The sequence below is a fragment of the Macrobrachium nipponense genome, chromosome 11 (assembly GCF_015104395.2).
Source record: "Macrobrachium nipponense isolate FS-2020 chromosome 11, ASM1510439v2, whole genome shotgun sequence".
In the NCBI taxonomy this organism is placed as follows: domain Eukaryota; kingdom Metazoa; phylum Arthropoda; class Malacostraca; order Decapoda; family Palaemonidae; genus Macrobrachium; species Macrobrachium nipponense.
Window position 1 is genome coordinate 53,717,833 of NC_061087.1, and position 26,531 is coordinate 53,744,363.

Sequence of the window (26,531 nt, forward strand, 5' to 3'; positions counted from 1 at the left end):
TATGAAATAATTTATTTTTGTATATAATGTATTGTACAGCTAGCTCTTCAGTGATACAACATGATTGCATAGGATTTCGTTCAAAATTCACAGGCTGGCTCCATATTTTTCTCTTATTTCAATGCGAAAACGAGTTTATTTCATACAGTAAGGCTATGATATGTCCCATAAGAGTGAAATGTTTCATATGTTTCAAAACTGTAGTAAGATATCTCGTGTTGCCAAATTTTAGAAAAACAGTTACGAAACATTTTCAAAACTTTCGTTCACTCATCGCCGATGTGTTCGACAAAAGAATCATCAATAAGCCTTAGTTCAAATGTTAGAATAATAAAAAAAAATTAGATAAAATTGTCATAACATTACCATTGCATCCAGTGCAACATAAAATATTGCTTCCAATGTAACCTCGGCGCTGAAAAAATTTAAATAAGTAAATGTGAAAAGTATTACTGTAGCTAGAACCCATCCACCGACAGAAACGGGTGGGCGGAGCATCTGTGACCCAACCATTAGGCCCCTTTCACACATGCATTTTTATTCAACTGAGGATTATTATTATTATTATTATTATTATTATTATTATTATTACATACACTGAGCTGATATACTGGTACTTTATCCTCTTTAAAACTAAGTTTGATATAAATTATTTGATTTAAAACTAAGTAAATTACTGAGAAATACTGCTTTCTCTCTCTCTCTCTCTCTCTCTCTCTCTCTCTCTCTCTCTCTCTCTCTCTCTCTCTCTCTCTCTCTCCTTGTCATAATTCTAAAGAGATGAAAACGTACCGTATCCAATGAGAACATATTTGACCTGATCTCGGTCATTTGTGGGTGTGATATGATGGAAAAACAGGAGAGAGACAAGTTTACGTGCATGCAATGGAGGTCATGCAAAAATAATAATCGAGGAAACGTTTAAACAGGTATATTCTTCTCAGCTACACAGGTGGCCTTTACTTGTAATTATTACGTTAACTATGCTAGTGCACAGCCGGACGGCAGGTTAGACTTATTGACGCTCACGGTGACACACGTCTCTGTGTGGCGGCAGACGGGAACGGGACTGCGGGGGCACTTGGCACTCTCGACCCAGTTTGTCTGTGCTGTTTGGGACCCGCTAACGAACTGATCTGACCGATGGTGCGGCCTGTTTCCAATGCCCCCTTTCAGATGGCATCATTATGCAAGAAGCCGATTGGTTATTCTGGTACCTTAGACACAAGGGGCCAATAACGAAGGTATATAGAGATGCGTGGCACTCTTTTGAACTGCCATGCCACGCCAACTTGTAACGTCTTTGGCGGTTGACTTGTTTTGTTACACATACACACAGTATCACTTATAACGGTTTCACGGGACTTCTGAATATCACGGAAAAGGCATATTCAAAACTGTATTGAATCAGCTCATATTTTTTAAATGAGATAAAAATTACAACTCGCAATAAATATTGAATTACCTAAATGATGAAAAGGATATTAGTGTTATTTTATGATATATATACTATTTATCAATGTGTTTTCATGGTGTAAGAATGTTGTAAGAAACTGAGCATCCGGTTGTGGTTCAACTTGTTCACTGCAGCTCTTCTTCTTCCCCGACCTTTATTATACATTGAGTGCAAATCATATACAAAATATGAATATGAAACTCCCGGGATTTGAAACCACATCCACGAAAACAAAACGACTAAATATGATCGGGATCCCGGGAAAGATACCCTAGTCGGTACGTCTTGTTATGGAACGTGAAATCAATATATTAAATCTTATATCTTTAGTGGAGACGAAACCAGTGTTATAGGATAAAAGTCTCGAAGACTACAAAACTCGGAATTTGACTATATCTGCATTCCGCATGTCGAATTTATTATATATAATAATATATCCGCCACAGTAGTTACTCGAATGATGCTTGAGACATACGGAAGTTATTGAAAAAGTTGTTGCCATCCCGTTTTAGATCCTCAAATAACGTGGCAAATGCGCCTAATGTCTATCGCTGTGCATACAAGATTTTGTTCCTAGACCTAGGTGTGTTAGATTTCTTTACTTACTATAAATGCATTACACTTAGCATTCACATCTCTATTTTAACAATCTGTGGCAAGAAAGCATATGAAGTTATATACAATGGCTTGCACTTCAAGTTACCGTATGAATGAGTAAATTAATTATACACCAAAAGCGAGTAGAAGGACGTATAAGAAAATATTTTAAGCCAGTTAAAACTCAAGTGTTCCATAGGCCTTGGTATTAATATACTAATAGTTAGATATTTAAACTTATAAATCATTTTGCAACATGACAGGCAGCTAGAACACGGTTTAAAACTTCAACATTCAGTGAAAACTTGTTGTAATTCTTATTCCTAATCTGAAAAGGTTATGACTGTTGAACTTATTGCCTGCTTTTGTAATGCTGCAGAGGTAGTTACGTTGACCAGCCCAAGGAGCATGTTGAGCGTGCTGTCATTGACGGCACCGCTAACCTCATCACAATGTGCTTTGACCTTTGAGCTAAGCAGTAAAAAAGAAAATCCGTTCAAATCACACAGGTTACGAATTATACCAAAGCATCAAAAGGATCATATTTATATAACCATAACGAAAATGATGCTAGCTGTGAATTCGCAAACTTGACGACATTGGATATAAAAAAAAAAAGACGAAAAAATAACTCTACTTGGCAACAATACAACAGGTCTGAGAACGACACAAAGAGAATCATATCCCCTTAGATTAGAACATGACTGTGCATTCTATTAATTTTCCTTTTGTTTCATATGAAAGAACCCTCCCCCCCATTTTTTTTTCTTAAAGTGTCCAATGCGATTTTAAGATCTTTTGACTTGCTCCATAATTTTTTTTTTCTTTTTCAAAATTGAGTTTGTCATCAGTTTGAAGTTTTGTCACTTTAGTTCGGCCATTCAGTGTTGAACATATTTACAGTAAATACAGTCATGTTAAATACCATATTTTCGCATGTAAACATTCTTCATATTTATTGAATGACTCAAGGCTGAATTTACAGTTAATTGCTATGAAATGATTCTGCAGATTTGTTTTTGTTTAGTATATTTATATACTGAAGATTTCTTACGTGTATAGCTTCCAAAATATGAATTTTGTATTACTATGTGACAATTAGTATTTGAACAAGATGTACAGTGATGCTCGACCTGGCATGCTCCATATTTAACTATTATTTCAATGCGAAAACGCGATTATTACATACAATAAGGCCATAATATGTTTCATAAGAGTGAAATCTGTCACATATTTCAAAACTAAGAAAATGTCACGTGTAGACAAATTTCAGAAAAAACACGAAACGTTTGCAAAATATTTGCTCACACATCGCTGAAGCATTTGACTACAACGAAGTCGTCATCGAACCTCAGTTCAAATATTAGATTAAAAAGCTAAAGAAGAATTGTCATAACATTAGTATTGCTTCCAAAGCGAGCCTAAAATTTGACATAGCTCTATTTGATTGCTTTTACACCTCAACGCTGAAAAAAATGTAAATATGCATATACAAAAGTAGAATGTGCCCACTGATATCAATGTGCGGGGGCAGCATGTGTGACGCACCATTAGTGTCGGTGCAACAACAACCACCTTGTGTAACATAAGTAGGTCTACAATGAGTAGCGACAATGAAATTATCTTGAAAACATTTACTTTATATTTGTTAGAGGAATATTTGGATTCTCATTCATAATTATTTGTTATATGTCTTAAATATTTCAAAAATGATGGCATACTACCAAATATTCGCCTATGCAATTATTCTTTTGTCAAAGCCAAGATATTATTCCTAGGCCTAGGTGATAGATTTCTTTACTTTACACGTAGCATTCACATACCTCTATTAACAATTTCTAACCAGAAAGAAAATGATATCTGCACATTATTGTACTTCAAGTTACCTTGTTAAAAGAATAAATTATACACCAAAAGCGAGGAGAAGGACTTTTAAGAAAATAATATTTTAAACCAGTTGAAAAAGAAGTGTTCCATACACTTTGATATTAATACTTATGATATTTCGATTAATAGCCATCTCCTTATAATCAAAATCATCATCATCTTTTATTCCTCGAAGAAGAGGTAATCTCCACAAATAAATTCATTAGTAACAGATTACATCTCAGAAAGCTTAGATTATTATTTTAGGCCTATAAACCTTTTTGCAACATACAGGCAGCTTAAATACAGCCTAAAACTTCAACATTCAAAGAGGACTTGTTTTAACTCATTTTCCTATTTTGAAAATGTAGTTATGACTGTTGAAGTTATTTGGTCTACTGCTATAATGCTGCTGACGTAGTTATGTTGACTAGTCCGAGGAGCATGTTAAGTGTGCTCTCATTGATGGCACCGCTAAACCTGATCGTAATGTGTTTTGAGCTAAGCAGTGAAAAACAAAATCAGTTATCACACAGATTACGAATTATACCAATGCATTAAAGGGCTCATATTTATTTAACCATAAGGAAAATAGGGCTAGCTGTGAATTCACAAACTTTTCGACATGTATGATATTAGAAAAAAAAGAGAAAAGTTTAACGCTACTCGGCAACGTCACGTTGAGTCTGAGAATCCGGGCGATACAAAAAGAATCATGTGATTCAAGTCACATAAGATTTGATTATCACTGTACATCCTGCTCTCTTAAGGTCAGGATGTAAAGTCACTAGAAAGCTGTGCAACATGTTCCAGAAGTTTTCGTTCACCTAACAATGATTTATTCTTTTGATATATACAGTGATGTGTGCTTTTCGTATTCGGTTTTGGTTATTATTCATACGGGTAACAGTATAAAAAAGAATGACGAGTGAAAAATTATGTTACGAAAATAATGAAAGATTTTGACCAATTTTCTGCCAGATGACTGCACTGGGCAAAAGAGTGAACGAAAAAACTGTATTTCGAATCCAAATAAAAGCCTTTTAATAAATAAAATGATATTGAATAATCATCATAGAGATTATAAAAAAAATTAGAAATAATTCTACCATAATCGTTGTCAAAAACGCAAAATTGAAAAAATCTCACAAGTCGTATATTGTCGTGTGACACCACACTAGGGCAGGAAAGTTAAATGTCTCTCTTGTCTCTTGCACCTGAAGTTGGATAACAGACTCGGCCGCACCACAATATCTCGCAGGTCATCAATCATTAGCTTGCATAAGTCTCATGTTTCTATCGTAGATTTTGCTCGGCAGCTTGGCGCGAATAGAACAACCGTGTATGATGGATACGACAACAAAGAGAAATATAATAAATTTATTGACAAATGTGGAGGACGACCCCATTGCACTACTGTTGAAGATCATCATCTGAAGGAGCTCCGATCATCATCGGATGAACATTGAAGGAACTCTCCAGCGACCGGTGTTGCTATAGAGAGCATTATGCTCTCCATTTAAGTTGATGCCCAAACCACCCGTCACAGGCTACATGAGGCCAAGAATATTTCATCATATTCCTGCCAAGATTCCCTTCGTAGCAGAGAAACACCAGTGGTAGATGTTTTATGGAAGAAAGTCATCTTTTGCGATGAGGAGGAGAGTTCTCCACTGATGAGCTGGTAGTTTTCTTCGCTGCTGGCGTATAACATGACTAAGTTTATGTTGAACTTCTTGTTCATTTTAATTCTTTTGAAGCTTAGATAATAAGAAATACAAAAATAGGCGTAATATATTCTGCTCATTTCATGAGAGGTATCAAAATGATAGGCTTAAGTAGCAATGGAAGAAAACACAAATTACACATGATAATGACACACACACACACACACACACACACACATATATATATATATATATATATATATATATATATATATATATATATATATATATATATAGTGCGGTATATTTTGTACTATAAAAAGAAAAAATGTAAGTGATATTTGTTAGTATAGTTCAGTATATTTTGTATAAGCAGTTAGGCAAATATATGATACGGCCAGAAATGTAAACTTTATATATATATATATAGATATCTATATATATATATATAATATATATATGTGTGTGTGTGTGTGTGTGTGTGTGTTGTGTGTGTGTGTGTGTGTGTGTGTGTCAGCAAATCTTTACAAGAGTCGTAATTGTTGATGTTACTAGGGCTAAGTTCAACTTAAACGATCGAAGGCTTATGTCTACAAAGTTCACACATATGAAGGAGATGAAGCATAGATAGTGATGGCGTCTGAAGATGAAAATATTGTTACCTAGGAACAGTGGTGACCTTTTAAGTATTATAGTAACAGCCTTTAATCAAATACAGTATGACATAAATATCAGAAAAAAATTGGTTTAAGGGAAACTCCTGTTAATTTCTCTGACCCACCAATAGCGTTTGTATCAAGAATTTACAATTGAGTTGCCAAATAGCGCCAGGTGTCACTATTATAAGCTGTTGTTAAAGTTTTGGTTGTGAAATCATTTTTGAGTGACTACATCCTGCTCCCTTAAGGTTGATAGTGATTATACTTTGTTTGCTTCAGTGTTTTTATTGATGAGCCCCAGAAGTACATTTACTGTAGTGCTCTAGTAAAGGCTTTTATAATGACTACGTAACTTGACTTGAAATAGCGTATGTTGTGATAAGTTTTGAGTTACTGTGATTGAGAGCTGACTTTGAAACTGCAGAGACAATGGGCGATTTTCTAGAGGAAATAAAAGGAAATGCGTCTTCAGAGGGAAATTTCATCAAATGGAGGCAACTTAACATTTCACAGTAAGTTTCATGTTTTCTTGTCTCGAAATTTTAATGCGGAAAATCGTCATTTTCCAATGATTTATTTTAGCATAAGCGTTCATACTAGGTGGGGGGCCGGTTTGGCAGAGTGTCATGTAATTTAGTATTACACTTTTGATGTTTATCCATTTAAGTTACTGAGTAGCTGTAAATATGCAATTTAATTAATAGTATAGGAGCCGCATAGGTGGTGACTGTTGCACGGAGGTGTATACAGCAGTTCTCTTCACCCTTTTTTTTTTATGTCTAGGAATGACTTTAGCTTGGGTACGCGATTCTGATATGGGAGATTTTTTTCCAAGATGGCCGCCAGACCGAAATCGGTTGCGTCCGAAAATTTGTTTCTGTCTCGTAGATGAGGCTCTCCAGAAAAAATTACAAGTGTTCAGAATTTTTCAAAAAGCATTTTTACACTCTATGATGGCATTTGTAGATCCATTTATTCATAATCATTTTTGTAATATGGTATACTTTATGCCAAAGAAACTCTGTCTGTTTAGTAGTAAAAATTTGTCTCTAACTCGAAAATGAGTGCTTCTAGAAAAAATTACAAGAGTTCAAAATTGTTTCAAATATACATCTCTATTGCAGAATATCTTTGGTTAAACAGAAAAAAACGAGAATTATCTCATATCAACATATTGCATTCTCATAAGAACAAAAAAAGAAACTAACAAAGAAATAAGAGTCTTGCCAATCTTATCACAAACAAATTCTTATATCATACTGGTAAGAAAGTTAAAAGACCTGAAAAAATAAGCAGCTTATGAAAAATACATGAAAAGTATGTATGGCAAGATTACATTGCATGTAATGCTCTTTGATGACGTTTGCTGTCGTACAGGTAAAATATAAGATGTGCACTATATATAAATATATATATATATATATATATATATATATATATATATATATATATATATATATATATATATATATATATATATATATATATATATATATATATATATATATATATTTATATAATATATATATATATATATATATATATATATATATATATATATATATATTATATAATCACATATCATAATTACATAAATATGGCATAAAAAATATTTCATCCCACCACAATTGAGTTTTTATACATCACAATCACTCCTACATTTGCCTGAATTTTCACAAAAGCAAGATCTGGAACATGCTATTGAATTCTACAGCTACATATATTTATTGTGTAACAAGTCTTGCAATTACAAGGGAAAGGACAATCATCAGGTAGCTGTTGTAGAATGATTTGAGGATTCCAACCTTCCTCTTCTATATAACCGAAATTATTTGGGTTTTGAAAGCATTCTTTGTCATATATACTATAGTACCATCTATTGGCTTGAAGAAAAGCTCTTTTGATGTGTAGTTTGAAAGAAGTGGAAGCTTTGTAAAATCCAAATTTTTCATGCATTGGTATTGAAAGGCGCGGAAGTCATCCATTTTCTTGAATTCTTTTATCAAGACTTGTTAAGTCCTCGTCAGCATTTTGTATTATCATATCTGACCATTCCGCTCTTGCAAAGTCTTGATAAGGTAAGCATAGTCTTTAGCCCTCACAAGACTACGACTACGACTTTACTCGTAGTGTCACAACCACTAAGTGAATGAACTGCAGGAAAGGTTCCAATTATTTGTTTTTCTACTATTTCACATAGGTCATGTACTGTAATGTATCTTGTTGTTTGTCCTTTTCCAGAAAGGGTCCAAAGTTTTTTGGAAGTCTTCTGTGTCCGATGATGCTATAGCAGATTTTCTATAAGAATGAACAGTCTTCCATCTGCTTCCTCAAGGGCAGAACTTAGTTACTTGGCCATTCTGTGATTTGATTGCTTTTTCCTCAACCACATCACTTAAATGCTGTATAGTGTAGACTGTGGAGAATTTCAGAGGCTGATTTTTATTACAGTGGGGCCAATAAGAGAAATTTTTTAGAAGAATCGTGCAAATGATGATTAAATCTGCCCGATTGGCCAATTGAAAATCCAAAATGGCGGCCATTTTTCAAGATGGCCGCCAAAATAACCACCTAAAGTTGATGTTTTGCTTAGAAATATTTGTAGTTGTCCAAATTGCATGATCTATGTGTGAATTCACTACTTTTTTTGTAGTCAACGGATGGAGTTGGTTTTACATGTGTATAAAAGCTTGGTCTCGGGAATTTATTGTATTGTTTTCGTCCCTCAGTGATGCATTCCATTTTCGAATTTGTTTTTTCCATTGGTAAGTGCTCTCCTGGTGTAAAGCTGATAACTAGGTCGTGCTCTACTGAAGATAAAGGGTTAACTTTCATGATGCACTGGTTATCTTTTTGGGTCACAGCGTCCGAAAATGCATGATGTAGGTCATACTCATCATTTTCAATAACTGCAAATTCTATTCATGATTTTCAATAATTCTACAAATTCTTTTGTGAAGCATGTGTATAATGCCTTCTGGTCCTTCCAATTATGACTCCTTGTCTGTTTGCTGGCTTGCTATAGCACTTCTCTAAACCTTGATCCATGCTTACACTACTGGAATTCCTCTCTCCTGTTGAACTACAAAATCCCCTCAAACAAAAGAGTTAAAGACTCGGATATTTGTTTTCAAGTTTCAAGCAAGAAGTGCACAGCTGTAAAACACTGACCTAAGAAAGTGACTTCAAATTCTTACCAAGGTACATTCCCCATGAGTACCAAGAACATGAAAATGCTGTCATATGAATTCATTGAAAACCTTTGCAGATACACTAACTTCTAAGCAGAATGCTCTTGATGTTGGTCTAAGAGGCTCGCATGGTCGGTTATAGGTTTCAGTTCAGTCTCTAACTATGTGAATTCTGGAGTAAATGAATTCTTAATAGGTAGAGCCCAAAGGACCTGTGTTGATGGCATGTATAGTAGTAGCTTTAGTAATGTCATTTTATATGCATCAAGGCATATGCTACTCTCCTAGGTGTGTGTAGTTGCAGAATCCCTGAATAAAGATCTGGCATGCATTCATGAGTGGAGTAGGCTTTGGCTTTAGCTCAACGCCCCTTAAACCCCTAAGTGTGATAGTTAGCCAATCCAGAGCACTTCTGCCTTAGCATCCAGATTTACATTTAAATGGTATTGCTCTGAATGTCAGTAACTTTTAAGATCTTAGGGGTAACTGTTGATAAGAAATTAACTTTTGAGAAGCATATACTGTAGGTAATATTGCTCAATCTGTTCTCCTTTAGGAGATGTTTTTGAATGTTTTGGGATGAAGTTATTATATCAAAGTGTTGTTTTTAACTCTTTTCTTCTTTCTTTGGAGTACTGTTCTCCAGTGTGGTCTTCCATTGTTCACTCTCTTCTCAGATTCTTACATAGTCACGTTATCATTCAAGCTTATTTTACCAACTCTTAATGTTGATTTGTGGCACAGACGTAAAGGGAGTTCATTATGTTTGTTTCATAAATTGCACTTCAGTGGCAAACTTCCTCTGCACTCTTCTTCACCTGACCTAGCTGTTTTTGTTCACAACACTAGGCACTGCTGCTGCAGACAGTGTCGTTTTCTAATATCAGGTTTAATACTACTCAGTTTGCAAGGAGTTATATCTTGCTACAACTAAAATGTGGGATGGTCTCCCTACTGCATTTGTGGATTTTTTTTTATCTCCAAATAGCATATTCAATCGTCCTTTCTTCTGAGGTCTCTTGAATTCAGCTGTATTAGTTTTATTTTCTGTTCCCTCATATTGATTTCTCATCTTTACCTATAATGTGTCTCTCTGCAAGCTAATTTCCTTTTGAAACCTTCTTGAGTTTAGTCTGCTGACTCTGTTCAGAAGGGCTTTTAGATGAAGAATTAAAGAAAAAAAAAAGTCATCTTCCTTTTAAACTTACACTGATACAGGGTCCTTCACTCCACCCTATGTTGTTTTGGCTGCCTCTTGGGTGTAGTCCCAATGCTTATCCTTGGAACCATCAGTGTTGTCAAAACCATAAGCAGAAGGCCACCTTACTCAAGCATGTCAAGGATCTCCAGCTTTGTCAAGAGGCAAAGCAATTTACTCTATTGGCATGCAAAGGAGCCAACAGATTACAAAATGGACACTAAATACAAAAACATAGCAAACCATATGCCAAGGTTCCATAAGCAATAGTTATCATGATCACACAGGTTAGTCATATATTCTAACCAAAAACAAATATTAGCGTAGCAAGATTCAGTAACTAATGATGAAATCAAGGTGAATTTTTTATGTTTATGCTACACTCCACTGCTCAGCAAATTTCTCAGCCAATAAAAATACAATATTCACCTTCTCAAGCACTGTGTCCACAGAACAATCATGACAGATCAGCAGCATGATCATTCCTAATTACCCACAATCATTTCTTCCTTAGCCAGTTTGTTGTACTGAACATGCTCTGTTTTCCCTCTTTTATGATGAGAGCCTGATGCCATTCCTACCAACTCCTCTTCAATTTTTTTTCCTTTTAGTCCTACGTTTCCTATACCAGTCTGAAGGTTCGCATCTTCTCTTGTATTTCCCATTACATATCTTGATTCTACTACTATTTCCTACTTTTTTATAATAGTACTTCCCTGAAGGCACTTTACATACTTCTGCAGAAGTTTGAATGAATTCTATCAGCAGTTCCCAGCAACCACTTTTTGATGCTATATTTATCAGTTTTCTTAATACTTGCTGACCTCTTCAGGTTTTAGTGTCCAGTAATCAATCAACTCACAGTGGTCTGTACTGTGACTGAGTTACAGGTACTCCATTTATTGACTAGTTTATTTATTAGAAACTACCCAACAATCTGTCTGTCCATGGCACTTCTATCAATACATCTCATGTCCTTTCTCAAGATTTTTGCTTCATTTCTTCTGGTTTTCCTGATTGTGTGAAAACTTAAAATACATTGTAATGAATCCTAGATCTTATGGGGTTGCTTGGAACTTTCAGGTACTTTTTTTCTAATTAGTAATCTGAACCAGCATGTTAATCAGTAGTAAATGTCAGAAAATGAACAGTTCAAGGCAAAATCTAAAAATGAAGAGGTAAAGAATATGCTTGGCAAAATTCACTTTTTTTTTTTTTTTTTACAATAAATACTTTAAACTTGGAATGATGCTCCCTTTGAAAACGGGATTGAAGGAGGGAAAGACATACAAAAACAACACAAAATCAAACCGCCATTTGTCTTGCTAACTTTTCCACAATAGATAAAGGGACAGGCATAAGTAAAAGATAGAAATCAACCATTACAACTGGGCATAAATTACCTTAACACACGATAGGAGAAGAATCAGAAAAGAAAGTGTCCTTAAAACTAGAGAAAACTGTTTAAAAAATTACAATATAATATTCTTAACCCTCAACATTAACATAATGGAAGACTTATATAACTCACCCCTTCACATGCAAGCGAGTGGAATGCAACAGTAGGGCCTCATCTTGAAACAAGTTCTAAAACTCAGTACAGCATACACTGAGCATCTTTAAGAAAAAAAGTAAGAATGATTCCAAAGCACATTAAGTAGACCTTCCTTTTTCCTCAGCACTAGGAGACCCCACAATGGTCATAGAATAGAATGCTTGCAAGCTGAGGTGAGGGCAGAAGACAGGTGTAGTGAAACTACACAGGACACTCAGCAGGGCACTGGAGGAATACTCGCTAATAGGTGTGCCACCAAGGAACTCTGTCAATAAAGATGGGGTTGACACAGTACATGGTTCACAAGGAGCCTCAGTGGCGTGGTCGGTATGGTCTTGGTCAGGCATTCCATTGAGGGGTTAGAGATGTGTATTTCTGGTGATCGAAGTTCACTCTCGGCATGGTTCGGAAGTCATGTAAAGCCGTTGGTCCCATTGCTAAATAATCACTAGTTCCATGCAATGTAAAAACGCAATACAAACAAACAAACAAATTGGCTCTCCACCAGAAGTCACCAAACGAAAGAGACCATGAATGTCACAGAGTGTCAAAAGCTGCAGAATTGGCATCAGAAGCAAATTACACTAGATATCCTCTAAAGCAGGACTGCTGACATCTACTGAACTGGAGACATTGCCTACAAAATCCTCAGCACTTAAGGGAAGATTTGCTAGCAGGTGACAAACGACCAGACCATCATCAACAAGCATGAAAATAAACATTCTTACATGGATGAGGTATCTATTAAAACACAACTGCCATTAAGAGAAGGTGAAAGACCCAAGTCAAGCCTTCACTGGAAAAAACTAGAATGGACTACACGTGTTTCGTCTTAATCTCCATTCTGCATCATGACCTCCAGTTCCATGATGCAAAAGGCCTTTGTGAAATTCCATGATTCATGCCTTTCCTAGATTTCATCTGTAAATCTCCATTCATATCTAGCTCCCAGCCTTATAAATCGCGTCCAAATACGTACATCAGAGATCTCAATATTTTATCAGTTGTTTGGCCTGTTTCTGTTACATCTTAAGGCACTTCATCTTTGACCAGTATGCTTACTCTATTTATCTCACAGTCATGCCACTAGAACTAATATTTTTCCTTATCACTCCCAATGGATTCTTAACCAGATCCTTTATATATCACCTCCACAACACCACAAAATCTTAGCGCTTCTTAGCTCCCGTTATTGAGAGTATTTTTTGTTTACAAAACATTTAAAAAATTGCCTATTTTTAGGCAATTTTTCTGGTTCTCTATCTCCTTTCCACCACTTCCCTGGTTTTTCATTTTAAAAAACCTTCCCTTAATTTTATCTTCCTTGGAGATTCTTTGCACCTCCTGCCTACTTACAGTCTACTGGGTATGGATTGTTTACATTTATTTTTTATGTATTTTTTACAAATTCAGTTTGCCTATACTGGGGAGCTTGAGCCACACAATTGTCTCTGGGGTTGGGATTAGCTGTTTTATGGTTATTGACCAACGTAAGAATTTTGACTGGAAAAAAGAATATAGCTGGTTATTCAGTGTCTTTGTGGGCAGAGTAAGGTACCCTATGCATTACATTTTGGCCATTCTTGGTAAGTTCTAATTTCCTTCCTAAGTGGTAATATCTCCAAGCAGGTGGTTAAGGCCTTGGCCAACATGCTACTCTATATGCAGATACATATATTTTGGCTTGCTGAGACACCAGACAGAAAATCTCTGGAAAAATTAATGTTTGTTCACTGAAAAATTTTAGGCAATGATAATCTTTGCATTTTTTTAATTCATTGGTGTGTGCTTATATACATCAACCAATTAGAAAAAATATTTGGTCCAGTTCTGATTTTGATGACTCTTCCTCTCGATTACAGTGGATACTTTAATTTTCAGCCAATCATCTGATCAGTCAAGACAGCCACTGGGATCTCAGTTAAACCCTTCAACTTCATCAGATCAGGAATCAGAGACATCTGATAGTGATGACTCCTTCTCTTCAGATGATTTTGATGATAATGTAGAAACAGAATCAAAAAGTGCTCTTCATTCTCAAGTAAGTCGTGTTTGGTTACTATGATTTAAAGGGTATTAATTGTGATTTTATTCATTCATGTGGATATCAATGAAAGTGAAATGGATGAATATTAATTTGTATGAAAACTGATGTTGTCATGAAGTTAGTGCTATTGAAATATCATCACTAGGAATTGTAAAATCATGTGCTTGTTTGCAAAAAAACTTTGTCATTTATTCACCAAAAACACCCCCTCAATTCATTATAAACTCACTACTCATTAGGGTCTCATTAGGTCTTCGATATCATAACTTAATTCCTGCTCAGTTCTAAGCAAATTGCATTTAACCCAACCCCCCCACACCCCAATGCCCACCCCTTCCACATTCAGTGTTTGAGGATGGTTCTCGAACTAGTATAATCCAAATTTCCCAAGTTGGAATATAAGTATCCATTGTCTATACCAAAATTAAGAGTGGGATGTCAACATTTCGATGGTATTTCCAATTAAAAGGCGTAATATGAAATAGTCTTAGTGATACCTTGAACACTGAACTATTTAAGGAATCAGCTTATGGGTTCCAAAGAGTCACACGTTGAGTTGATAATGTGGGGAAGAATGAAGAGACTCGAAATGATAAAACCTTGCACCAGAAAACGAAACAGTCAACAAGAAGGATAAGTAACAAAATTTATCAGGTATAAAATGAAAAGTGGAAATAGGAACTGTTTAAAGAAGGCAGACAACGCCCATGGAGAGGACCAATGCACAGAGAGTGACATGGTGGTAAGTACAAGCAGCTGAAGAGAGGAAGAGGGCCTTTTAGGACTGGCAGGGAGGATGATAGAGAGATAAACAGGTTAAAGAAATTTGAGCCATAAAGGAGGAAACAGCGTGAGAGATTAAACAAAAATTTCAACAATATAGAAATAAGAATAGAAATGCACTGAATAGTGAAATGGACGAAGGAAGATGGAAAAGAATGGTAAAGGGACCCACATGGGCAATAGATGAAGGAAGAGAAGCAACTGAAGCAGTGCTCTGAAAATCTATTAAGTGAAGAGAATGAATAGGATCCGGAAGATGGTGGATAAAGGAAGCCCATGGCAAAAGAAAGATGGGAAAAGTTCCAGGACCATTAGAAAACAGATTGAGAATGTAGTAGTGTGAAAAATAATAGTTGACAAAAGTTTTTTGAAGCTGCTGTAAAAATACTGAAGGCGGGCAGAAGGAAGGACTAAGAAACAATGCTTTGACATTGACAATCATCGGATTGGCTTTATGCCAGAAAAATTGATAGCAGGTGCAGACTATAAGATAAAGCAGCAAGCGCATAATTATATTCTGCACAGGAAAGGAAAAAGATGAAACATTATGCTGCTTGTTAATCTGGAGAAGATGTTTGATAGAGTATCAAGACAAGTACTCATTGGGTCATTACAAAAGCGCCATAAAGTGAGTTATGTTATATCACAACTAGGTCGAAGGTGAAGCCAGTGACAGGTATAGCAAAAGAATAAAGACTCTTATAGAAAGGTTAGTGTCAGTTCTAAATTAGTACTTAGTTCTTCATTGTGCAGAAAGTAATGCCGAGGGACTGTGCAAGCAGTGCGTAGTGTTCCCAGCTGGCTCAAGGTAAAAAATCAAAGAAATATTTAACAGTTTGAAGATTGCAATTGCAAAGGGAGTACTGAACTTCTGTGAGACAAAACCGAGCTTACAGTTATTAGAAAGTGTCTGCATGAATGTTGAGGTAGAGTTTTGTGAGTGAATTGAATAACATTTATCAAGTGTTGCAGTGTCTAAAAGAATGATCCGGTTACAACTGTATTTAAAGTAAGGGATTTCAGTTCCTGAAGGTATTAAAAAGAGCAAATGAGGAGGAAAGGAAAACTTGACTGTGATGGGGAGACGATTTTGGAAGCGATAGAACATTTCTGTTACCTTGGAGGCACTGAATCATGAAGTTGATATGGAGAAGGCAGTGTGAAAAAGAGGAGCAGGACCCAGTGTGCTATGGAAATAGATTTGTAGGTTATTGATGAGCAAAAATACTATCCCATTAGTATCATTAAGTCTTTTATGTATAAAAGCTCTGTTATGGTGTTTAGTCTGAAAGATGGTCTTTTCAGTGTCTTCTGTCTTATACTTTTTTGCCAAAATTACCATCAGGTTTTGGTGTCATTGTGTGTCCGATTTTCGACGATTTCCTTGGCCCTCACACTGGACTTCACCCTGATAGCTTTATTAGTTCCTTTTTTAACCAATGGTTCCCCATTCCATTTTGCTTCATTAGTTCCTTTTTTAACCAATGGTTCCCCATTCCATTTCATCACATTTTCAAACCTTCTTAGTCTGCTTTCCAGCCACTGAACGCCACATCTCTCTACAACTTCCTCATTGAAACCTAGCAGGCTACATGTGAAATTACCTACATACTACTATGCAATTTGTTCCATTATTTGTCACTTGAAGGAGGATACTACTTTCCTTCAAACACTGATTATTTGCTTATAATGAAAGAAAACTAACGCATTCTCTGCCATGTCTGGCAGCCTGTCAACAATAGATTTAATTGTATATGAGGATTCCTCCATTAATATTATTTGAAAGGTGGTGAATGATTGATATAAAAGTGATCATTTCACAATTTTTTTTAGTGTTGTTCAGTCCTACTGTAACTGGACATGCTAGATAGAATTTAGGAAAAGCTATGTGAAATTTATTAAAAAAAAAAAAAACCATAGATGCTACTAGTGGGTTGGTTCCAGTGGTAAATGGTGCAGTAGAATTCCTTAGCTTCCCATGGTTTGTGGCCTGCTTTTTGTTGATTTCAAGAACAACTTGAAACTTTGTACAGCGAAATGTTCTATGGTGGAACCATGAAGTGTCTATAGCTTGTATATCAATTAGAGCTGCAAAGACAAGTTATGGAAGGCTTACAGTTGTCACTACAAAGTTCAGAATAATAAAACAGGCACTCAGGAGACATATCAAGAAATTACAATCAAGATGTTGGAAAATATTCCTAACGGTAATATACTGAAAACTTCAACATTGGAGTGGCAAAGTTTGGTAGATAGCAAGTAAATATATTTCATGCAAATTCCGAATACTGAAAATAATGACAAGGTTGCTGCTCGTCAAGTTATATCAGATACTTCAACTTGACTGAGGTTTCAAATAAATCCGGTGATGAATTACTTGCACACTATCAACAAAGAGAGGTATGAGTCATATATTTCTCATAGTTTAGAGAAGAATCTTATAGTTTGGCATTGATAATGGTAGAATTTAAATCAGGCCTGGGAATGCTAAAGACACGGCACTTGGCTCACATGGCATCCCACATGCTATTAATCAGTCAAATTTGTTCATTCTTATCTCATAAATAGGATCTTAGGGAGTACATTTCTTTTTGTATGGGAATTTACAAGGATTTTGCCTTTTGTTAAACCTCTAGAAGACAGTCTATTAGTGACTAGCTCTTGGCCCATTGCAGTAATATTCTGTTTTTATTAGTGGGAAAAATGGTCTTTGCTTATTTAGGTGGGTATTGTGCATGGAACAGTTACTTTTTTACAGCTCATTGTTGCTTCAGGAAAATGCATTTCACTGCTAATGGATTAGTGAGGATGAAAACTCTGATCGTGAAGCATTTGCTTTTAAGCTACTTTATATCAATGTATTTATCAGATTAATTAATGACACGTGATACTACTAGTACATGGAAGCATAAAATTCTAAAGGAGTGACAGTTGCAACCAAAGAAGAGAACGGCTACTTTTTTAAATCACAAAGATATCAGGGACAAGTTCAAACAAAATCTCAAATAATATAAGGAAGTACCTCAATGTAGCATGCTACTCTATGTATTAGTAATTATTGGCACTGCAAAGATAATCTTGAAAATAGTATTCCATACCTTTGTAGCTTCAGTGATGAATTTGGCAGAGCTGTGGCTACAGCTCACTATGAATCTAGTGGTTGAATGACCTAAAAGTTGTGAATGTAAGTTTTCAATAACAAAATCAGCTGTAGTCAGTTCTTAAGAATAAGGAGTGTCCAGTCAGACCCAGTCATGTATTTACTGGACAACAAATTCTTTCTGTGATTTAACTAAGCTTTAGGATTAATGTTTTATGTGTGGTCTTACCTCTCCAATTTAAAAATCAGTAGTGTGAAACTAGAGGATAACTTGACCAAAATTAATGTGAAGTTTTAACATGTGCCTCTCACTGTAGACTCAAGATGCTAATTTCATTCATAATGCAAGAATTTGGATAGCCAAAGAAGCTTCCAGGTCATCCGGCATTGACAGTATGCTGATGAGATAAATTCTATCTCTAGTTTTTGATAGGTCTGTGGTGAATATGTTCCTTCCAGAGGCTCCCAAATTCGTTAGCTAGCAATGCAGCCAGAAAGGAAAATGATAATGGAGAGATTACAGCCGGAAAGGCAAATGATTGTGGAGATATTATCTGCCAATACCATTCCACTTTTGAGGGAAAGTGAATGTGAGAAAACTGAATATAGTAAATCCATTATCAATATCATGCTTCATAAGCATTCAGCATTTCTTCCTTGCAAGTTTGTAAGTGGTGAAATAAGCAAAAACATGTCAATAGAAACTAGGCATATGAAAACTGTGCTCCTTTATATTCTGGTTGATGACTCCAGATCTAATACTGATATGTAATATGGCAAAATACAAGATATGTACACCCTTTTGAATTTCCTTGGAAACTACTAAATTCAAGTTTCTGTAAGTGTTGAACTTAGCCAAAAAGTGATAATGGAAACTAGACATGACCTTTTTAGAAGAGGTAGCAGAGTGTTAAAATTTTGCTTATTTATATCCAAATAGCTGGCTCCAAATGTGATGCTGATATGTAGTACTATGGGATAATAGAAAATATTTACACTCTTTTGATGGTCGCAGTTGTCGGGAGAATCAGTTTTGTGCCATGGATACGCTCAAGGGTCACTAGTCTGTGACGGTTTGCCTTAGGTCCATGAGGGAGTCTGTCTTCCCAAATGATGGATATTTGGGTGCAAGTGTCGTTGAAAGCCCGAACCTGGCGCAGTTGAGAGTGGCATTTGGTAGAGACCACATAAACAGTACCCTTTGCAGGAGGTCCTAAAGGAGGTCGGGCACTACTAAAGCAATGGGAGGCGTGGATGTTGCAGCGGTGTCCTGAGTGCCATACTTAAGATATTGTGGGTATTTGGCTGACCCATGCCCTTTCTGCTTGCAATCTTTACAGATTGCCATACTAACATCTGATTTTTGTGTTGCTCCGGTGGAGTGCTAGTGGGACGAGTCTGGGAGCTTGAAACTGCAGAGAAGCTGTTGACAGTGTTTGGAAAGAACTCCATTTTTAGGCTGGGCCATTGCAGGCGTAAATTCTGGGGGCGTGATCTTTCTGTTGTGAGAGCTTAAGTGGGCATGGTGAGTTTCCCATTCGTCTGCCACCTGGAGCACTCGGCTAACGTAAGTAATTTGCCAGGTTGTTAGGGGCGTAGTAGAAGAAATCCTGTATCTTGGAACTCTCCACAACGTTGGCAAAGTCTCGAGCAGGAAGAGATTCCATCCAAGTGTTGAAGTTCTTATCTTTAAAATGAGCCAAGCCTGTCCATGACTGTCCAGCGCCCTAATGGAGGCACCTCCAATTCTCCACCTTTCAGGAGGGGTTTCGAATGCCCGAGTGATGGCACTCCTCATGAGGTCCAGGTTTCCCTGATCTTCTGCGGGAAGGGAGCATAGAGCAATATGATCCTTTTCTGTTATATGTTTGTTAAGCCCTAATGCACTTTCAGCATTGGCAGGGGGAAAAGTTCTGGAACACCCATGAGATGTGATCAAGCCACCCCTCGTGGTCTATATCGGTCCAAGGCTGGACAAGACTGTATATCCCCTGCAACATAGAGTGTGACATGGGGGGAGGGGGAATTTTTCCCCGCTGCCAGCTAGTTCAAGTTACTGTATGGCTTCCCTCTCCTCTCATTCTTGGCAGCTTCTCGTCTGGCGTCTTGAACCCTCTCGAATTGAGCATATATATATATATAATATATATATATATATATATATATATTATTTATATCTATATATATATATATATATATATATGATAAATATATATATAATATATATATAAATTTTTTGAAAACGACTTAAACGAGAAAGTCACCTTTCATAAATCCTATCTTTTCAGCTACTTGCATGCTTATGTAAGGATCTTTCTTTTCTTTATTTGTTCTCTTTAATTCGTTTTAGTTTATAGATCCTTTACCGTTTCTTGCTTTATTTATTGTTGGTTGTTCGAGTCTCGGGAGGCTGAGGAAGACACAGTGCACGTTTCTTATTTCATTCGCACACTAGTAAAGATATACATAAAATTACGAGTTAATGATATGACTATGAATCGACTGTGAGGTTCTGGACCCCACACGGCTTCTGTTCTCGGCTCAGTTCTTTCAGCTTCTCTCCTCGCTGCTTCTTTGCTTCTCTGGTTCTCTGCTTGCCTTCTGGAAGGTTCTTCAAAGGAAATTGTCCTACCTACCATAGGCGGAGGATTGGCCACTGTCCCGCCAGGTAGTGGTCCTTATTGGTTGAAGATTATCCACCACCGTCCCTTGGGTGTCATTAATTGACTTAATCCTTCCTTCGTAGGTGGGACTACTGACGTCACCGGAAGTCTTCAAGTTCCGGCCAAAGTAGAAAGGTTAGGTCACAGGTGGAACAGGTAGGCAGCTTTTAATGGCTGCGCTACGATTAGGCTGGCCCCGTGTCATGACTAACATCTTACGACACTTCCAGATAGTTACTCTCTCTCTCTCTCTCTCTCTCTCTCTCTCTCTCTCCGTCTCTCTCCCTCCTTCCGTCTCCTCTCATCCTCTCTCTCCTCTCTCTCTCTCTCTTTCTCTGTCTATAATTTGTCTATTAATGGTTCTCTCTCATTTTTTTTCTCTCTTATATTCACGCTATTCCTAACTGATTTTCTCCTTGCTATCATTACACTCATGTAATAGGCCTAGTCATAAATGTGAAACTAATTTTAATTAATTTATATTAGAAGAAATGAATAGCTGCAGAAAGATTAACCCAAGAAAGCTTTTATGAAAGTACGCCTTTTTCAATGTGTTCGTCAGTTTTGACTCCCACAGCTTTCCAACTATCTGGATGAAACAGGATGATATGCAAGGAATTCAGTATAAAAAAAAACTAAATTACATTTGTTTAATTTTTATGATTGTTTTTTGACTTGAGATAGCTAGGTCTGAGTAAATAATGCTAAGCAATTATGAAAAGGATAAGAAAAAGGAGAACATGACCAATAAAAAAAAGAATAACGGGAGTAATCAAGTAAAGCAGATTAATATAGATATTGTCGATTTAAATATTCATTCATGTTACGTATCCAAGAGAGTATACTGCTGAAAATTGACCTAGGCTAATCATGTGTGAAAATCAGAAGTCAGATTTAGGCCCACTAAATGTGTCATGCAAATTATTTTATTGATCAAAGGACAAAATTAGTTTAATTACACATTGCTATTAAAGAATATTAACAGCGTAATGTGTTATTTATTGGCTGCAGGAGACGAAATGACGACATCCCACTTATGTAGTAGGCCTAGTCAAGACTCGAAGCTGGAGATGAGAATAAAATTCGAATCTGTGGACTCATGGGTACTATATATTTCCTTACTATGCAAAATAATTATCTTTGATACATTGAATAAATCTACTCAATCCTAATTTAATTCATTTCAAGTATAACATCTTTGAACGGAAATATTATATATTGATAAGTAAATAATCTGGCACCTGTATATGGCAATAGTTCCATAACAAACAATGAATTAAGAAACTACGACAAGTGTTCGTGAGCCGACTGTACCTATATCTCTTGATTCTCTTCCTTGTGCTTGAGCACAAGTTTCATCTACATAGATAGACTAGTGCTTCATGTTGAGGGTAGCTGGTTGTTAGCACTTTTGAAATGGACTTTGAATCACCTTTATGAATTATTGAGACGAGATCACCATTTTAAAAGCCGAAATGTAGGCTAATCAGCAATTGTTTTTCGGTATCAAACACAAAATAAAAGATTTTTCATTAGTCATTTAGTGTATAACACAAGTTTGTTTAATTTCTTATATTATCTTAATTACTGATTTTACTATCGTTAACCTTTTGGTATGATGCTATTGATTTATTGATGAAGACCTGCTGTGAAACTAAAGTCATGAGCGCTTGAGGGGATTCGTACGCAGAAATCTTAAGTTCTTATTGAAGTTCTTGAAAGGTGTGTTGTGTACTTCTTCTTTGATATAGAAATTTGTTAAAGAAGTTAACATTCCTCGTGAGGTATCAAAACTTTTCTTAATTACTTTTTATTCCCAGTGACAAGACTTTTTCAATGCATTGTATATATTTTTGAAATGAATGGGACTTTTACAAAGCTACAAGTCTGTTTATTGTGGATTAATTGTTTATTTCAATGGCACCACATGTTTTAAAATCGTGTGACTTCATGATTCATTTATTTGATGGTGAACAAATATTCCAGTTTACTGTCACTGTGTGTATTGCAGAAGAATGAATACTGTAACTAATATACAGTATATTCTTACCTGTAACTTGTGTTGAACAAGTATTAATATCATGATTATTAATATCTGAATTTCTCTTGTTCTATTTTAACGTTTGGTTTTCTTTTCAGCCACATACTGGAAATGGGATTAGTTCTCCAGGTAAGTATAGGAAGAATTGATACTTCTTATGTAAAGTATTCCTATTAATCTCTCTGTTATTAAGAGCTAAGCTTAAAGCATTCAAAATATTGACAATATAAGACGTAGGTAAACTAGAAAGTATGAAAAAATTAAAGGAGACAATTTCTCACAAATATCCTTTAGATGTGAGTAGAATAGGAGTTGTATTTGAACTTGAACCTGCCTGTGCAGTCTTTAGGAATATGCTTTTTGCCTATGTAATATTTGTCCTTAAGAATGAGTATATAAAATTAAAGATGATGCAATAGCAAATTTGCTAAACTAGTGAAAAAATAAGCACTTATGAAGTAGCAGAGGCCGCAGGTTTGTTCTTCTAGGGGAGACACTGAATAGTTGTGTGCATTTTTAAATGTCTTGTCTGCTTGTGCCACTTGTGTGATCTCAAGCATAGTGTCATCTGGCATCACATGACCGCTGGAAGGAAACCTGCTCTGTATTACTCAAATCTCATTTGGTGTCACATTGAGCATTACTCCAGTAGCTTTATTTATTGAATGTGTTGTGAAACTTTCAAGAAACTCTCAAGAATTGCTTTGTAAATTGTGAGGGGAACAAGTGTGTTATGTGATTGTATGAAGGGCTGTGAATGTCTTGAACATGCTTTCCAAGTCCAGTGCAAGCGAATGTGTGTCTGGTGAAACTTTCAAGTCTAAAAAGGTTTGCAATACCTTGGCTGTTGAAGTTTAGCCTGACATTGTGTGGCGTTGCAACAAAGGATGAGGTACCTCTGATGTTTGTAAGTCATGTGGGTCTCAGTCTCTGAAGTCAATAATCCTGTGGAAGAAGAATGTCAAATCTGCTGCAAGTCTGAGTGGCTACTTATGGAAGGTCACCAAGACCAAGACATATGGACCAGTTGTGGAAAGGATGTACAAGCTATCTTACAGCATTTCATCTGGAGGTAAGATAGCTTATCGCAATCTGCTGGAGAAGTTAAGAACTTTCTTTGTTTGCCAATTAAAAGGCTAAAGTTGGAAGGTCAGATTACAAGGGGATTTTTACTGAATGTCACCAGGGGCTTCTGGACCACACGAAGCTGGTCAATACTCTATTCTTTACAACAACTGTAAAAGCTGTGATTGACAGCGAGGAGGTTACTAAAATCTTCCTAGAGATCAGAGGAAGTAGAATTATGAGTTGTTAAGTGAAAGTAGACTGCTCTAGTTTTCAAAGGTGCCAAAGACTGTATCCCCATTGTGCTGCTTTCTAGTGTAGAAGTAGTTCTGAAGCTCATGCCCAGTTGATTTAACATTCAGAGAATCCACAGGCATTGAAGGGTTTTAGCTTTGACCAATCTGATAATATATGCCCAATCTACCACAGCTACATGTTGCTTATGTTTCATCAACCCATCCATGATATGCCAGGAAGAATAACATCCTTAACTGGTACTACCTCTTCTTTGTAGATATAATAGCAATGCATTCTAAGGGTATGGCGACCTGTGTTTTCTCGAGTTTTTATACCTTGAAACACCACCTCTTTCATCCAGTCCATGGATCAAGGGATCATTGTGACATTCAAGGTTTGGTATCAGTGGTACATGATGAAGAGCTATGCTCAGTTTGAAGATGATAGTTGTGGGATTTTCCAAGAATATTGCTGGCACTTCAATATTTAGCTTGTGATCGACTTCATCATTGATGCAGTTTATTGGAAGGTCTGGCCTGATTGCATCCACATCTTCAAGTGTATCCATTCTGGTGACAGCATTCATAATGATATTGTTGCACAAGTTAAGGATTCGAAGACGAGTTTGCTTAGTTGTTTGAGAGTCACAGAAACTTGCTGACCAATTTGGAGTTGATAGTGACTTAGTAGTACCATGCAGGAAAATTTGAAAAGTCAAGAAGTAAAAAATCAAAGATTTGTAGCAGGTCAGGAGACCTTGGAATTTAATTTTTGAGGGATGTTGATCCTAACACCTCTGAAAGGGGTACTATAGTGTCTAGTAACTATGTAACCGTCAGCTGCACAAGGAAATGCTTGAAGAAAAGAGTTGATGTCCTTGGCAAGGCGTGATTTCATTACTTTTTAAACCTCATCTTACTGTCCACTTCACTCCCTTTGCTGATCATCCAAACTCTCCTTATCTTCAGTCTGTCCTCATCTATGAACTCCATGTCCATCATCAACCATAGAATCTGCCTCTGCCTGTCTTCCACTCTACCCAGTTTACATTACCCACTAACTCCAGTTTTTCCCCAACTTGTTATTGAAGCTAATAGCTGTCAGCAGTGATGATGAACTCGAATCTCACTACACTAGGGGAAGGTAGCTGGAAAGGAGAAATTGTTAGTTTCATTTGAATCGGACAAGGATTATAGTGAGTGCAGCATATGTTTCTTTTACTTTGTCAGTATTCCTGCTACATTTTCTTCAGAAACTGAGATATTCAATCATATTAGCCTGAGTGATATGTTGCCTTATGTCCATAACTTTATTTTCCCCATTTGATTTTTTTTATTCCTAACGTATAGTATTCTTAATCAGTGATTTTTGAAGATGTAGTTTGATTCATGTTATGAGTGACTTGCAAGATGGGATAGGCGATAGTCACTTGGAATTTAGCGCCATTTTTCCAACAAGAAGTTAAGACAAATGGAAGGTATTTTCTTTTTATTAAACTTACGCATTTATAATATATATATTGTTGCAGATTTGGACATTCACACTATCTTACTCACACTATCTTACTGCATAGTGGTTTCATTTTGGCAGTCTTCTTATTGAAGGACTATTCTTATTGGGAATTTTATTTCCTGGCTGTTCAGCATATTAAGTAATCTTTTGGTTATCTCAATTAATAGAGCCAAAGCCCTGGATAAATGCAAGTAAAAAATTCTATGGATGTTCAACAGCAACTTCTTACCCTTCCTCTCCTCACCTTGTCAATACTGCATAACCGTCCACACTAAAAATGCTAATGAATAATAACCATCACAGTTTAACCCTATCTGTTGCAAGTGTTCAGATATGCCCTACCTGTCCACACCTGTAGCATTTAATATCCCTTACTTCCTTACACTCACTCATTAAATGGCCCATTTGCCCACACACGCTCCTAACACCCACCAACATTCATTCTTCTTATGCCCTGATTTCCCGCATCTATAACACTTCTGCGCTCGTTCACAGCTAACTGACCCTAACCTTCCGACACTTGCACTTCTATCCCTCTTAGGTTTCACCACACTTACATTTCTTGCTCTAACGCTCCTATCAACCACTTGCTCTGCTTTTTGCCTAGCTAATGTCTCCAGGTGGCATACATACATAGACAATGACTCACTAACATCATTCTTGTTTCCTCAAAATCATTCTTCCTCCTATACCTAACACTACACTTTGCCCTCCTACCATGTTCCATAATACTAGTTCTAACACTTCCATATGATTAACAGCTTAACCATTAAGGGTGTTGTTTTGAGTACAAAGAAGATAAGAACATTAATGACAATAAAAGTGGAAATTTAAACATATGGTTAAATAAATATTCAAAATATAATACCATGTGCTAGTGTCTCCTTAAATATA

The 26,531-nt window shown here is 36.3% G+C and overlaps 1 protein-coding gene across 5 annotated transcripts in view; it reads left to right on the forward strand.

The window, feature by feature from the left end:
- The window catches only part of LOC135205932 (lymphocyte cytosolic protein 2-like), a 408,856-nt gene that overhangs the window by 167,311 nt on the left and 215,014 nt on the right, over positions 1–26,531 (forward strand). For 3 of the 5 annotated variants that reach the window (XM_064237130.1, XM_064237124.1, XM_064237141.1), the window contains 2 exons: positions 14,071–14,230; positions 22,922–22,952. In XM_064237130.1, the coding sequence (XP_064093200.1) occupies positions 14,071–14,230; positions 22,922–22,952 (191 nt within the window). Of the gene's footprint in view, positions 1–4,666; positions 4,823–6,524; positions 6,758–14,070; positions 14,231–22,921; positions 22,953–26,531 lie in introns of those variants that run through there. The other 2 variants (XM_064237146.1, XM_064237149.1) reach the window with 2 other exon arrangements.